Source organism: Bombyx mandarina, chromosome 05 (genome assembly GCF_030267445.1).
Source record: "Bombyx mandarina strain Sakado chromosome 05, ASM3026744v2".
Taxonomy (NCBI): Eukaryota; Metazoa; Arthropoda; class Insecta; order Lepidoptera; family Bombycidae; genus Bombyx; species Bombyx mandarina.
Genome location: NC_143212.1, coordinates 15365765 through 15382890, shown reverse-complemented (window position 1 = coordinate 15382890; position 17126 = coordinate 15365765). Strand labels below are relative to the sequence as shown.

General features: G+C 37.3%; 1 protein-coding gene across 3 annotated transcripts in view; it reads right to left on the bottom strand.

Annotated features, from left to right (window-relative positions):
- LOC114242785 (cell adhesion molecule Dscam2) overlaps positions 1 to 17126 on the bottom strand; it is a 264526-nt gene that overhangs the window by 72707 nt on the left and 174693 nt on the right. For 2 of the 3 annotated variants that reach the window (XM_089727900.1, XM_089727899.1), the window contains exons 6-9: positions 10461 to 10610; positions 9913 to 10030; positions 9629 to 9839; positions 3566 to 3776 (exon numbers count right to left, since the gene is read on the bottom strand). In XM_089727900.1, the coding sequence (XP_089584026.1) occupies positions 3566 to 3776; positions 9629 to 9839; positions 9913 to 10030; positions 10461 to 10610 (690 nt within the window). The remainder of the gene's footprint in view (positions 1 to 3565; positions 3777 to 9628; positions 9840 to 9912; positions 10031 to 10460; positions 10611 to 17126) is intronic. The other variant, XM_089727901.1, reaches the window with a different exon arrangement.

Genomic DNA, 17126 nt, shown 5'->3' with positions numbered 1-17126 from the left:
TCATCTAAGCAATAAAAAAAAAAAAAAAAAACAACAACAACAACAAATGTCATCAGATATAACCACTAAAAAAAACCTCAAACAACTATGAACTAGAAACCAGAGCTAAAACGAGAGCCATGACTAAAACCGAATTTATGCCAAGCCATTTTCATTCCCTCAGCACCACGATGCATTGAATAATATTGACTCTAACTGGGTCACACCTAGCAACACCTATTCTACAGAGCTCTAGCCACAAAGCAATCCTCTAACGGAATTCATCTTCATTTATGTTCTCCACTGCACTAGCAGTACTATAAATGGGGTCATCGGAAATTCGAAAGCCTGGAAACCTCGCCTCGGTCAGTCCCAGGCCGACAGGGTAAGCCTCCCGTTTGACGATCTCAATTGAACGCAGCGTTCGTCTTTGCTTGTATGGCCTAATTTGTAAAATGCGGCGAATGAAAAATATGTATGTTCCATTACCTCCATTGAACGATAAGTCTTATCCTAAATAGAACTACTCAAAAGTAGGTTTTAAGGGTGGGGCAGCCGTTGTAACTAGACTTGAGACCTTAGAACTTATATCTCAAGGTGGATGGCGCATTTACGTCGTAGATGTCTATGGGCTCCAGTAACCATTTAATACCAGGTGGGCTGTGAGCTCGTTCACCCATCTAAGCAATAAATAAAAAACTGAACGATAAGTCTTATCCTAAATAGAACCACTCAAAAGTAATTTAGAATTAAAAACCATACAATTTTTATACCAATCCAAACGCGGCAAAGAATCAAACCGTTATTTCTATAGTCCTGTTAAAAATAGAACTTAAACTTTGTATTGTATGTACGTGTATGTATGGCTTGCAGTATTTGTCACAATATAAGTAAGCTAATATAAAAAAAAATCGCTTAAGTTTGTATCTTTAGCCACCATTTTCGTACGTACATCCACAATCGACGCATGACCGGTATAGCAATTACTGCATTTGACGATAATCAATAAACGCACCGCGTGCATAAAACTGCCAACAGTCGTGCCACTTCGAGAAATTACATCCATTCGTAATTACCGATCGAAGCCTGTGATTGGCCGGATGGACGCTAAAAGCTCGGGCGCGACCAATCAAATACGATTTTTGGTGTAGAAATTCTGAATATTACGTTGATTTCGCAAGTCTATTGCAAAAATATTGTTATTTTATACACTTGGTGAACTATATCTAGTCTGTCTTTGTAGGAAAATTTGCGGCTTGATTTTCTTCCTTTCAGAAAAAGCTTTTACAGTTTTCGTGGTTATTGTCGATATATACCATAAAATAAGCTCAAGATAAATGTGTACAACTGTCTATCAATCATGCTTATTATTCATAAAACAAGGAAGTACTCCACAAATTATTGTTAGCGAGTAAAAGAAAACAAAGGAATTGAAAAATCCCAAGCGAGAAAAGGTAAATAAAAACAGTAGACCCATTAACACAAAACAGGCTCTTAGCTTGACGATAATCTAATTTACGCATCTCGCAATGCTTAGGTTTGTTTGTACACAACGGACTTCGGAAGTTCGAATTTCACATTACAGTACGTGAATTTTTTATGTCTTAATTTAAAAGTTACATTTTTAAATTAGTTTACATTGGAACGGTACCTTTGTACCTTATTGCCAGATTTATTATATTAGCTTAAAGGATACCGCACCTCTGTTCTTAATAATAAAAACTTTCGAGTTAGTTAATTAAGCTTTGACTGAAATGTTGTTGTAAATGTTTTTGTTAAAGATTATACTTTCGCAATTTATCGATATTATTAGGCGGCTTTTTTGCAATTGTTGTTGCTCTGCTGGGTCATAAGGCGTGTTATGAGTGATGGCAAGTTACAGTCATTAATTAAAATCTATCTGTTGACTATTATCAAATCTTAATTTAAGCCGCACAATTTTCCAGATTCTTCTCCAAATGTACAGAAGTTAGCTCTTATTTGGTCCTATATTAGGTTTGAAGGGTGGGGCAACCGTTGTAACTATTGCTTGAGACCTTATATCTCAAGGTGGGTGGCGTGGGTATTTACGTTGTGGATGTCTATGGGCTCCAGTAACCACTTAACACCAGGTGGGTTGTGAGCTCGTTCGTCCACCCATCTAAGCAACAACAAAAAAATCATTTAACTTCGACGAACCAACTAACAAAATAATGTTGTTTAATATTAGCACGGACCCAACACTGAAGTCAAGCAACAATGTTGAGCGCTCAAATGAAAAATTTCATTTATATAGTTCGCTACTCCGAAGAATTCTCAAAGAACTGTCTGTGGTTTTTTAATTCGACGTCTTTTAAACAGATAGTCAATTCCATAGAAGAATTTCTTACTCAAGTTTCATGGGTGATAAGGCGCTCCCTGTAGGTAAATAATGTAACTGGCGGGTTTCTTTTTTTTTTTTCTTTTTTTTTGTGGTGGTAAAGCGTCATGCGATCCTGCACTGGTGAGTGCCATCGTCCAACTTATTTCTACCGTGAAGCAGTAATGCCTTCCGGTTTGAAGCAGTAATGGGTAGGGCAGCCGCCGTACTGCAAAACTGAGACTTAGAACTCATGTCTTAAAGTAAGCGGTATTTACGTTGTTGATACCTATGGGCTCCCGTAACCACTTAACACCAGGGCAGTGACCTCGTCCACCCATCTAAGCACTAAATAAATAGTATTTTTAAATGTGAACTTTCTTTTTCTATTGCTTAGTCGGGTGAACTAGTTCACAGCCAACCTGGACTTAAGTAGTTATTCGAGCCCATAGATATTACACCGTGATGCCGATATCATCTTGCCGTGATGTCTCATCTTGAGACGTGAGGTCTAATTCTAGGTCTATGTAAGAGATAGTCCGTAGGTCTTGTTGCTTCTAGTTTGACTGTCATTGAACATTAAAAAGACATCGTAAAATACATTTTGCGCAATATTTAAAGCGCGTAATGTAAATAGCCGGTGGCACAGGGTGAACAGTTTCTTGTGATGCGGGGGGAGGGGGTTGATTGATTTTATTTTAAATTAATGATTCACGGAGCATGAACACAAATAAATAAATGGAATATGATAAATATTTATACGAAGCCTCCAGTACGGTCCGGCAATTCTTTCTACGACACAATTATCTATGGTATTTTTATTTTTTATTAGGCAGGGTAGACGAAAGCAAATATGAATAGTCGGCTATATACATACGTATACTTGAGGCTGGTATGCGCGCACACCATTTTTTTCAATTCCTGTATATTATGTCACAATCTGAGATATCGTGATATATTTTCAAGATTTCTTGTGGCTGGCTGCAATTTTTTACCACCTGAGGGTAAATGCTTGCCATCACCCATGGACGACGAACGGATGAACATTGCACGGATTGCAGGCGGTGGTATGGTCAAAACGAGATGATGGTATCATCTTGAACAATTCCTCAGAGCACTCTCCATGGAATATACAGTAAAAAAACGCAGAGAGAACTGAAGACCATTCGTAGATCCAGAGGCTCCAACCGATCCGTGAGATGGTGAGGTTCCATACGAGTTCACATAGGGAATAGTTACAATACTTACCCCCGAGTCTTAGTTCTGCAGCCGCCTGTGCACTGTCCAGATCTCGTTCAGCGAAGCACTGGTATATCCCTCTATGAGCACGCACCACGCCGTGTACCCTCAATACTTTCTCGCCCCCACCAACTGGCACACCATCATGTAGCCATCTCACTCTAGCATCACCACCCTCGACCGAACAGTTGAAGACCACTGAACTTCCAGAATTAGCTACCTGTGAAACCAAGCAAATCAGGATTATATTTTACAATCTTAAAAGACTCATTGACAAGCATCTGAGTTGATCCTATACATGATTAAAAATTTTCCATCATACATATATACCTAGTCAGGTCATAAATTCTGTCACATGTTTAATGTAAAATAATTGAAACAAGTTTATTCATTATGTAACCATTCATATACCAAAATGAACTTAACAAAACATAGATTCTTATGACACTAAAGTTTATTCAAAATGACCTCCGTGATTTTGAATACAGGCCTTCAATCTGCGCGGCCAGTCGTCTATCGCAGCACGCACGAGGTCCATGTCAATATCGGCGGCTGCCTTAATCAAGGATGTCTTGAGTGACTCCAAATTGGGATGAGGCTTTGAGCACGCCTTTTCCTCCAAGTGTTGCCATATCTTGTAATCTAACAGATTCAAATCTGGGCTAGAGGAGGGCCAGTCTTCGTGCCGGATGAAGTCGATTTCACGCGCCGCCAGCCAGTCTTGTGTGTTCTTCGCTCTATGAGCTGGCGCCGAATCTTGTTGGAATATCCAGTGCCTGTTATTGAACATGGTATGAGAAACAGGTTCCACAAGGTTCGTCAGGACTGTATTTTGATACACAACTGCATTTGTTTTTACACCTTTCTCACAAAAATGTACCTCTGTTAAGCCCCAATAAGAAACTCCCAACCATACCATGAACGAGGATGGAAAATGACCTCGTTGGACACGCGAAATACGGTTGCTCGCTTCTTGACTACTGTGTGCGTACACCTTATCATTTTGTTTGTTGTAGCTCTCTTCTACGGTAAAAATTTTTTCATCCGAAAAAAGAATTTCCCGATATTTTTTTCCCGCGTACCGCTTCAAGAAAGCGCGGCATCTCTTCAGTCTCAGGTCCATTAGACGAGCATTCAAACGATGTCTTGTTTTTCTTCGATATGCCCGAAGCCCTAAGTCTTCATTTAACACCCTTTTCACCGTGGTTCTGCTTAACCCCATCTGAAGGGCCAACAGTTTCTGCTTACGTTTGGGATTTCTTTGAATTCGCGCCTTCACAGCTTTTATCACTGCTGGAGTCCTAACAGACCGAGGGCGACCACTTCTTGACCTGTCATCTACACTAGAGTCTTCATTGTATCGTTTGATGGTACGATAAACGAATCTTTTGGTTATATTCAAATTTTTCAGTATGTTAAAATTTTGAATTGGCGCGTAACCGCAACGATGCAACGCAATAACTGCAACACGGTCTTCTTTAAGCGTCCACTCCATATTTAAAAATGAGTAAAATTCTAAAAGTATACATTTTTATTTTCATGAACAATGCGAAATTCGAATTCAATAAACTTTTTTGTGGCCAGCATTCTAAAAGAAAAGTTTTTACTGTGTGACAATACTTATGACCTGACTAGTTATATAAGAATGATTTCCTCAATGTTGTAATTGTAAGTAACTATATCAGCATTTCCAGGATAATATTACTTTAAAAGGGCTCCTATGCTTTCACGTGATGTTTGAGATAACCTCAAAACTATTATTTCGATCTACTATACTGGCTATCTTTGGGAATTTTACATAGGTTCATGTAAAATTGTTTTCAACTTTTACAGTGAGCAATCATAACATAAATTAGAAGTTCATCTCCTAATGATGTGAATTACATCCCGCAACGATAAACATGAAACAAGTACTTGATATTTTTATTTAGATTTTGTTTTCATTTGAGGTATTATTTAATCCTTAACCTTTTAAGCTTTTACCTAACGCGAAAAGTATTCTTAGTTTGAGCTTAAGGATCAAAATCTTTTGTATTTACGACAGGTATTTAAAATAACCTCCTCCAGTATTTGTCTGAAAATATTTTTAACTACGTGAAAGTTTTGAGACTTAAAATTATTTGAGGATAAATTCTGTGGATAAAGTAATAATCGGTATGGTGTCAAAATATTATGCTCTCCTGATATTATACGTAATTGACTAAGCTAATTCCTCTAATGTCTAGAAATGAATATTAATTTGTTATTTCTTTATGTTACTTACTTTTACTTATTTTATGATTCATAATACACATATTTTATATTGGATTTCATTTTGCATTAATAACATTTCACTTTAGCCATTATAAATACAAAAAGCAATTCCTCAATTTAGGAAAGCAGAAATTATCAATTAAAATACAGTAAAGTTTAAAATGAAATGAATGACTTCTGTTTATACAAACGATTGTTACAATTACAAAGTTTAGGATGACTTCTGAAACGACCCCTCGCAACCCGGCTCCTTAAATTTTCATGTTAAAATTATCTCTACTTTATGAGTTTTTCAGTGAAGTACTAAAGTTTGAGGAATTAAAATACTTAGCTATAAATTGCCGTGATGTGTCCCGAAATTTAATACGGACACTTAAAATAAATAAAAATAATCATATTCAAGAAATATAAGCTTAATACATATACATACATAAGTACATAATTTACCCCTTTTAATTGAGCTGTTTAATGAAAACGTTTGGTTTAGCGTTTTAAAAACGACCTTCGTTGTTGTAACGTGGCCTCTATAAGATAATTAATATCCAAAATTTAACGAAAATTCATGGAGTAATTTTCAACTGATTCTCAATGAAATAATAAAGACAGATAAGCCATATTTTCCCTAGTTGTAAATTAAAAAAAAGCAATTTTTAGAGGGTTATAAAGAAATCAAGCAACAAAAGTATATAGAAATAATTCTAACATACAGATAAAACATGATAACCTAAATGTTACAGACCACTGCAGTCCCCTACGATTCGCACCCGACTTATTCGACAACGGTCCGCCAAGACAGTGGGCCTTTACTTGAATAATTCATGAGTCGCGCTGACGAGATCGCCACCGACGGCCGAAGATTAAACATAACTTGCTACTTCTTTGTACGAACTAGTATTAGGTATAGTATAATATAGTATTATAAGTCCGTGACGGGAACGGGGGGTGAAGCTTTTACATAAATGAAATGTGCATTTGCCTGCAAAATACTCTAGCCTGGGTGTTTTTTGTGTCAATATACTTGCAACGTGATGTTCTTCATCTAAATATTATAATATCTCTGTGAATGTGAATGAACTATAAATATAAATGAGGGATAGATTAGGCTTACTAATTTTAATGGAGTTAATAGCAATTTTTAAGAGCAAGGTGAAAGCTGTGGTTCAGAGTGACTGGTTAGCCATTCCAAGGAATTTTATTGGAGAATTAAAATCAAATAAAATTCATGATTTGGATTCGTTAGTTAGTAGAACGAAAATAAGTTTAACAGGGAAATAACTGCTCTATAGAAATAAATGACTACAGACGCTCCTAGTCCTCCTTCTTTATTTGTTTTTTCTTTTAAAACAAAGTCCAATCGGACATTTATGAACGATGCAAAAAAATAATACTTACAACAACATAGTAAAATCATTTACCATTGGTTTGATAAAGAATTGAAAATTTACTTTAATTATTAGAAGTCGTCGTGGCCTAAAGGATAAGACGTCCGGTGCATTCGGGTTGAGCGATGCACTGGTCTTCGAATCCCAGGCGGGTACCAATTTTTCTAATAAAATATAATACATACTCGACAAATGTTCACGATTGACTTCCACGGTGAAGGCATAACATCGTGTAATAAAAATTTGCGTAATTACTAGGACCTCTTGTGAGTCTGCACGGGTAGGCACCACCACCCTGCCTATTTCTGCCGTGAAGCAATAATGCATTTCGCTTTGAAGGGTGGGGCAGCCGTTGTAACCATACTGAGACCTTAGAACTTATATCTCACAGTGGGTGGCGCATTTACGTTGTAGATGTCTATGGGCTCCAATAACCACTTAATACCAGGTGGGCTGTGAGCTCGTCTACCAATCTAGGCAATAACAACAAAAAAAAATTATAATAAGAAGATACCAAAAAAGTTATTGGGAACATTTCTATCACAGAAAAAAAAATTACCAAACAACAAGATAATAATATTTTATTATGGTATGAAATATCGTTTTCAGATCGCCATTGAACGTAAACAGTTTACCAGTAAAATGTATAATAAATCTAAATTATTAATATTGAAATTGCCTTTCGCTCTGACAAAGGACTGGATGGATTCGGACTGAATGAATTATTCACGAGGTCGGTTGTTCTAGAGATGATTAACTTGCAACGGACACTTGACCATCGAGTTCGAATAGTTGGAGTAGTTAATTTGATTCTACGATCTCAATTGAGACTTAGTCTTTCTTTTTAGTTTGATTTACAAGAAACAATAGTTTTACAAAGGCCTACTGGTGTCAATAACGATTTTGATGAGTCATTAGTGAAAATGTTAGGTTATAAACGAATGGTGATTTTTTTTTTTCTTTTTCAAAGTAGTTACCAAGGACAAGATTTACGCAAGGAAATTGTTGAAAAGAAATTTAAGCAGGAAAGTTAGTTCAAACATGAATGTTGTATTAATTATACTTTACCAAGATTTTTTTACTTTAAATATTCAGAAAAACTCTTGTCACATTAACATGTCGTGAAAGTCGTTGCATCACTATGCACTGAATTAAACCCCTGATATTGCTCATATGTAATAGTATCCGAGACTAATCTCCACCAAGCAGGCCGTGTGTTTTTTTTTTATTGCTTAGATGGGTGGACGAGCTCACAGCCCGCCTGGTGTTAAATGATTACCGGAGCCCATAGACATCGACGACGTAAATGCGCCACCCACCTTGAGGTATAAGTTCTAAGGTCTCAGTATAGTTACAACGGCTGCCCCACCCTTAAAAAGTAATTACGCACATTAAAATCCTGTTGTGTTCATTCTAGCTATCCACTGTCCTGTGTTTAATAGTAATGTTAGACGCGCGATCTCATCATCAACTTTGCGTAAAGTTTGCCCAACCTGACCAGTAAAAACAAAGCGGTATGCACCCAAACTCGAACCTAATAGCATATGAGACTTCGACTATATCATGTCTTAAAATTTGCATTCACTTTGTTATGCCTACGACCTTTGTTAGCCAGTTAACACAAGTTGAGCCGTGAGAAGGTTTGTCCAACCCAATACCCTAACAAAACGAATAAAATTGTATTCCATATTTTTATTCTCGATGTCAATATGACTTCATCTTAAATCATACATATTCGTCGAACGAACGATATGTCGACATCTCGGATCCGCGAACCGTCTGATATAAATCAAATGTGACCAGAATATTAAGTTATCAATGCTTACATTCAAAGAGCATGTACAATTTCAATCTAGGCTTCTTTGCGTCTATGTATTGATATGGAATAGCAGTAATAGTTTTCTAGATCAGGGCTGTCATTAATATTTATTTCTTAAGTTTTTTTTTTAATATATTCTCCTAACCCTCTAATCATAGGTGCTTTTGCAAGCTCGTGCGAAGAGTAGCACTTCCCTACTTGTTTCTGCCGCACGAGAAGTAAAAATTCGACCTTATGACTCAAGGTGGGTAGCGGCTTTCACTTTTAGATGTCCATGAACACCGATTACCACGTAACCCCAGACAGACCGAGAACTCGTTAAACCATCTATACCAAAATACAAACAACCATGGCATTGATGATACACATAGTAAAAGAATGGATAGGTAACACCATTCTATTTCTGTGGCGAAGCAGTCATACGTTTTGGGGAGTGGAACACAGATACACAATGCACGTAAGACTTCCAACCTATTTCTCAAGGTTTTATCTACATTTTGAGGTCTATAAATGAAAGCTACTGGAGGGAGGAACTAGGAGGCTAATGATAGGAACAGAAATGAATAGCCAACATGTAAATTATGCGTTAGGAAATATTTAAAGATTCTTGATTCTTACCTGTAATTGCGGATGAACGCTAACCACCAGTCTAACCCGAACCCTCAGTCTGGCGTCTTTCCTCTGCTCGCCATACTGATTGTGTGCCCGGCAGGTCCAAGTTCCGCTATCAGAAATCTGAGCTCTTCTTATGATCAGGACTTGATCGGACACAGATATTCGGATGCTGTTCGAAACGGGACTGAGACGACCGTTCGTGTAACGAAACCAACTAGAAAAACATAATTAGATTACAAAACTACGTACTTTCAATTCCTGTAGGTATAAACTTCAGGCTTTTTTACCTATATGTAGGTGGTGGGGTTCCAATGGCGCAACACACTAGACGTATATCCCCACCCTGGAGCACCACTTCGTCTTCGGACACCATTAACATCCTGGGTGCCATACTTCCAGTGGAATCTGTTTCAAAAGACAGTAAACTTTGTCTATGCTACTTGAAATATCATAACAGAGGATACTATGTGAAGTACTTTGGTTTCTTTTTTTGTTGCTTAAATGGGTGGACGAGCTCACAGCCCACCTGGTGTTAAGTAGTTACTGGAGCCTATAGACATCTTCAACGCAAATGCACCACTCACCTTGAGACATAAGTTCTAAGGTCTCAGTATAGGTACAGCGGCTGCCCCACCCTTCAAACCGACACGCATCACTGCTTCACGGCAGAAGTAGGCAGGGCGGGGGTACAAGAGGTCCTACCACCAGTAATTACGCAAATTATAATTTTCCAGGTTTGATTTTTATGGCTTTATTGTATGTTTAAAATATTTTCACAAGAATCAAGTGCTTGTACATAAAAAGTAAACTTAATTTCAATAAAAAAGCTACTTACGCGAAACCATTAGAGTTGAAGGTGGACTCTTCCTCTTTTCCCCAGTCAGAGAGTGTTCAGCTTCGCAAGAGTAGGAGCTGGCGTCACCCGGGCGTGCATCTCGAACCACCAAGATATCGTTGCGACCCCCTCCGATGATATATCGTCCTTCTGGATAGTACAAAAGTTTCTTAATTTCGAACCCTGGTACCCATTACCCAAATTATGGGCGGTATGGCGTCTTGTGAGCCCGCACGGGTAGGTACCACCACCCTGCTTATTTCTGCCATAAAGCAATTTTTTTTTCTGTTTAGAGAGTGGGACAGCGGTTTTACTATAAAGCTGATACTTAGAACTCTCATGTCTTAGAGTGGAAGGTAGCATTTACGTGTTTGATGTCTATGGATTCTGGTAACTACTACGCACCAGGTGAAGCGTGAGTTCGTCCACTTACCTAAACAATAAAATAAAATAAAATGTGTGTGTGTGCAAGTCACACACTGTAGAAGTGAACTTATAAAAAATGAAAATAATCGCAAGGGTCAACCACTCCGCAGTTCAATGAAGCAACCCCATCCTGGGGGAACCGCCTGGATCGTCACGGTGTTCCTACGCCATGTAAGTATGATTTAGCAAGAGAAATACGAGAACGTCTATCAACTGTATAACATCTCGTCACCGCGATTCAGGAAATGTTGAATTTACGTGCAGCGATATCTATTGATAACTAACTAAATAGAAATAAAAGAATCTCAGGGCGCTCCAACAGCCACGACAGCTTGCACGGACGTCAAAAACACACTGAACTAGTCGGGGACGCGAGACCACAAGGAGCGCTTCGTGATTTGTCGGCGCTGCTCGGAGCCGCTTCGGCAAGCCAATCGCGGCACACTTATTTTTTCGTTTCGTTTCATTTCGCTTCATCGAGTTTGAAATCACAACGGTTCTAAAGAAGTTTCACTTCAAAAATACATTTTTATCGCGATCGTTTATCACGAAATATATTTTCCCTCTATATTTTCTTCAAGTGGATACCGAAAACTTTTTCATGTCACTGAATTGTTTACAACGAGAAATTCTTTTCAAATCTCAAGTACTCCCTATCTAATTCGATTTACAAAATGTTTCTTGAAGCTTGAACGAGAATTTGTACGAAGTCGTCAGGACAGACCAATTTATCGAAGTAAATACATACCTAACGTTCACGAACCATTTCGAGACGAGCATTGCCTAATAAAATAAAGGAATACTTAAATAATCGAGATTTCGACCTCATATCTAAATAAACGGCCGTCTGGTGTAGTGGTAAGTGACATGGTCACTACACGAGGGGGTCGCGGGTTCGAATCCCGCCAAGGGAAGATATTTGTATGATAAATATAAATGTCTTTTCCAGGGTTATGGATGTATATTAAATATATGTATGTGTATAATAAAAATCTTACATTTATATCCGTTATCTGGTACCTGTAACACAAGTTCTTTACGAACTTATCACGGGACCGGTTAACGTGGTGTGGTTATTAGTAAATATAAAAAAAAAAAAAAAAAAAAAAAATACAGTCGCCCATCTTAAGATGTAAAGTCAACCTATCGATTCCTTTGAAATAGCAACTATCGTACCCTTCATGAGGTTTATGACTTCAGGGTACAAATAGGCAGAAAGTGCCACCAACTAAAGTGGAACACAAGGCATACGCACTTACATGGTATCTTATAAATATTCATAAAACTATGGCCTAATAATAATATTACAAAAACAAAAGTGGTCAAGGAAAGCGAAGGGTTCTTTTAACTTTGAAAATAGGAAACTGCTATCGTCGAGTACACTTACGCACTTATAAAGTCACATTTTTTTTCCTACTTATGCTGATAGCCTTGAGAGGCTATTTCAGCTTCTCCTTGACGTGTAGGTGAGCTTACGAGGCTCTAACCGAAACTGTTGCTAACACTGGCCCTAGCAAGAGCAGTGCTTTGCAGAATCTACCACCGGATCGGAAACGCGACCCACTGAAAAGATACCACCGGATCGGAAACGCGACCCACTGAGAAGATCCGGCGAGAAACTCAGTGGGCTGTGTCTATGGGTTAATTTACTCGTCGAGCCCTTCGACGGATTCGACGAAGACGGTTACTGATGCTTGTGGTACCTAAAAGCACCATTAATGGATTAAAGCAACACTGTACTTACTGATAATAGAAACGAAACGAACCATATTCGAATACATTCGTGCACGAAATAACTAAGGATTTTTTTAACTCATGTTGTTCAATTATTGTGAGCAAATATCACTTTCAATTTTAAGTATTGTTACTAGTATTTTTGTATCTATATATGTAGTTGGTAGCCCTGTTTTGCGAGGTTATTTTGTACCCATTTCTGTTTTGTTCTTTTAGTGACAGTATTTTCTATTAGATTCGAGAGCATTCTAGCTCTATATTACTAATACACGTATATTATTTATGGTCTGATAATATTATCTACTTTAGATATTTAAATATTTTTAACAATCGATAGTTTTTTTTATACAATTTTTTGACGCAATGTTTAAAAAAATTAATATCGTTTTATACATATTATTCAAATAAAATCACTCTATATTTTAGACGGGTCATTTTTCAAAGTTATATGAGATTAAGATCGCCCTAAACCAAAATGTTTGGGCTATGATTTAATCAAAAACAATTCAATTCCTTATTTAACTAAAGCCATAAAAAATATATCTCAAACACATTTCGAAACGAAAGCCCGTCCCTAGTCGGCCAGCGCAACGGTCGTCACGATCAGATAACTTTTAGACGGGAGTTTTTCAATGAATTCTAAATGTGCCGGTGCCTATACTCAACCAGCTTTTGTTTTGCCTCCGCCGTTCTCAGCTGATGTTCCAAAGATACGATTGTTTGCATGATTGTGACTGATGAATATTTTTTTTGCCCGACAGACTGAAGATTTAAAAATCTCTATATAAATAGACAAAAGAAAGCAGTCAAATGCCATTTTCTGTCCTTTCACTCAAGAAATTTCTTTGTTTTATAATCTATCCCGGAATAATTATTCGGAATCGCTTTTCGAGATGAACATCGGCATTTCCAGGATTCAGTTATTTTCACTATATCAGATGGTCTATATGACGACTCCTCATTTACGCTCAAAAAAGAAACTGGAATATTTTGAAGATCATCTTTGTTAAGAATGAACGGAAGTTTAGAATTGGGAACGTTTGAAGAGTTCTGCTTACACGTGGGGGGGTTTTTGTCTTTTTTTAAAGTAAGTAGTTACTAAGCTGATTGGCGATAGTGAAAAATATGTAACTATGGGTAGATGAAGATTTTTGGATTCAAAAATACGATTATCGAAAAATCGACAACTGTCTTAAAATTAAATGTTGATGGCCTTTATTTAAAAAGAGCTTTAAAGCAAGGAATGCATTTCAAGGCTTTGCGCAAGTTACTACAATGAGTATAGTCCGCGAGAATGCTGAATGAAATTATAAGAATTATCTTCGCATCTAAAACAAAAATTATTAAAACAAAAACAGAAAAATGTGTCCGGTTAAAATTGGAGAGCAAGAATTTAAAATTGGTGCATCGAACACTTTTTGTCTTGAATTGCAGTGGAGAAGAAAGATGTTAAAGAATAATAGCTGTGATATTTTTACTCCAGAGATAACTTAATTCCAGTTACAAATCTCAGATTCAAGACGTTTTGAAACAGAGTTGTGCGATACTCGAATGAGTTTCTAAAAATGTAATAATTCCTCCGGTTTTTGCAAATATTTTGGTTTGTTTTACTCAATGGCCAAAAGATATATATTGATGTTAGACAAGTCACAGGTCATTACACAGTGATTCTAACCGAATTATAACATGTAAAAGTATTAGTTTTTTTAAAGCATTGGAATAAGACTTTTCAATTAAAAAATCAGGAATATTTTCCCCCAAAAATTTCAATTCCAATGGAATAACATTTACCAAATTATAAACTTAATAACTTGTTTGATCGTAATGTTCCTTTCGCAACGCAAAATTAAATTGCTACAGAACTCAGTAGTTCTGGTATACAAAAAGTTTTCAACGAAATTACTTACTTATGTTTCGTATTTTGTTTTTAATTTACTCCAGAAATTGCTTTTCAGGGAAAGGCCTTATTCGGATAAATAAAATTGAAAACATAGTGTTTTTGTTTGGATGAATTTTATAATTAAAAGGCAAGTAATAAAAGGTTAGTTTTTTGCGTGTTTAAGTTTACTTCTATATTGTTGATGAGTAGGTAGAGCGTCTTATCAGTCTGCGCAGCTTATTTGAGATTCAGAAATCACAATTTCTCAGATTGTTTTAAATGATGGTATAGCCATTCCGAATGCAATTGAGACTCTGACTTCAAGGCGTGAGGCAATATCTTCTATAGCAATGGGGAGTACAGCAGAACCTAATAATATTAGCCCGGTATTTTGTTTCTAAATATAAAAAAAATCTTTAATAAATGTGTGAATGTTACAAAATTTTGCAATGAAACTGTGCGCAAGGGTTCATTCATTTCAGCCCAAACAAATAACTACTATCTAAAAGAAAAGAGAAAGAATAAATTAGTCCATAAAATTGTACATCGTCTGCTGAATGAAATTTCAACTTTATTTTCAATAAAACTCGAGCGTGCTAATGCAAGTTTAATGTCCGTCTTTGATGCAGTTTCGAGGGATTACCGCTTTGTTCTTGAACCTGGAACAATCGATGTATGGATATGGTAATTTAACTAAGTGACTATACTGAGACCTTAGAACTATATCTCAAGGTGTGTGGCGCATTTACGTTGTAGATGTCTATGGGCTCCAGTAACCACTTAACACCAGGTGGGCTGTGAGCTCGTCCACACATCCAAGCAATAAAAAAAAAAAACTAAGCGGATAATTTTAAAGAAACTTAACAAATCTTGTACTAAGTAATGTAATTAAATTTTTTTAACGATCTAACACCACAAGTTACAAACGTTTATATATACCTATATAAATAAAAACGAATTGCTGTTCATTAGTCTCGCTAAAACTCGAGAACGGCTGGACCGATTTGGCTAATTTTGGTCTTGAATTATTTGACGAAGTCCAGAGAAGGCTTAAAAGGTAGATAAATATGAAAATGCTCGGAATTAAATAAATAACAATTTTGTTTTTCCTTTGGTGTGTCCCCCGTCGGACGGATACCTTTTGTTTGTTTTAAGTTTATTTTATACAAAAGTTTAGCTCTTTTATTTATCGATTGAGGCACTACGAAGTCTGCTGGGTCAGCTAGTTCTGTAATAAAACGCGTCAAAAGTTGACAGTTGCAGATTGTATTCAGCTCGCTCAATACAAGACGAATGACGCTAAGCCCCCAGATACTCCTTTTCTCTTTATCCATTGCCACATCCACGTTACAAGCTGTGTGTGTTTCTGTACTGAAACGACTCACAAGTTGGCAGTTTCGTCGTTTATGCAGATTGCATTCGGTTCGCTCAAGATTTAATACAAGACGGGTGACGCTTTCTGCTTCACTTAGTTAAAATGTACGGCAGCGTTCGAAATGTTCCACACACGAAAATCGCTCTTCTGTAATACAAATTTAGTAAGATTTTCCTTCGCCTCATTATTATCGCTTAGTTACTACCGATCTGGTATTTAATTGAAACCATAGTTCTGAGATATAAAGAAAATTGATTTGGCACGAAGGTTATCGTATCTTAGCATTAATAAAGTTGGTGATATCTAGTTACTATTACACCTTTTTTATGATTGAATTATTACTGGTGGCCTAGGGACCTCTCCTGTTTCACCAGGACAGGTGGGCGAGCATAGCCTCAGCAGCTAGGAGGGGTGGGTTTAGTAACAGCTACCCGAGCGCCTCCGAAGGAGTACTAACAACTCAAGAGCAGCTGCTTCGCGAATGGATCTACTACCGGATCGGAATCGCGACCCACTGAGAAGATCTGGCGAGAAACTCAGCGGGCTGATGCATGGGTTAGGTTGCACGTCGAACTCTTTGCCGAGTTCGACGAATACGGTTACCGGGATCCCTAAGCCTGCTCTTAGTGTTAGAGCTGAATCTAATGCAAGTTATGTAGGTAAGGTAAGGTAAAGTTAAGGTTAAGGTTAAGTTAAGTTAAGGTTAAGGTAAAGTAAGGGAGGTAAAGTTATGTAGGTTTAGAACATAGGGATGCCCTTATATAAAGCAATTGAGACTTCGACATCACGCTTCAAATTGGGTTGGAATATTCACGCCAAAATGGACGCCAATAACCACCTATCTCTAACTTGCTGGCTTACTCAGCTGCGAAATAAATAAAAACTATTTAAGTCCTCACCTTACTAGCGGAGTTTAGCTAGTCTGCTATTAAATGCATGAAAAAAGTCAATTCTATTGTGTTTTACAGAAAAGTTTTATCTTCTTCGTCATTATACCACATTATGTCGGGTTGGTCCCCTTATTACGTTGCATAAGGAGCTGAAAAGCTTCTCATTCTTGGTCAAAAGGAGGGAAAACGATTCAAAGGTAGGGCATCAACAAGATGGTCGTACAAAGTTGAGAGACAGTTGGTGGCAAATACAACAGGCGGTCCATCTTTCAGCGGACCGATCTTCATGGGGATACTTATATACGTGTGGCTGTGGTCCTGTGATGGAGAAGAAGACTGCTTGACGTCAGTCCCTCATTGGG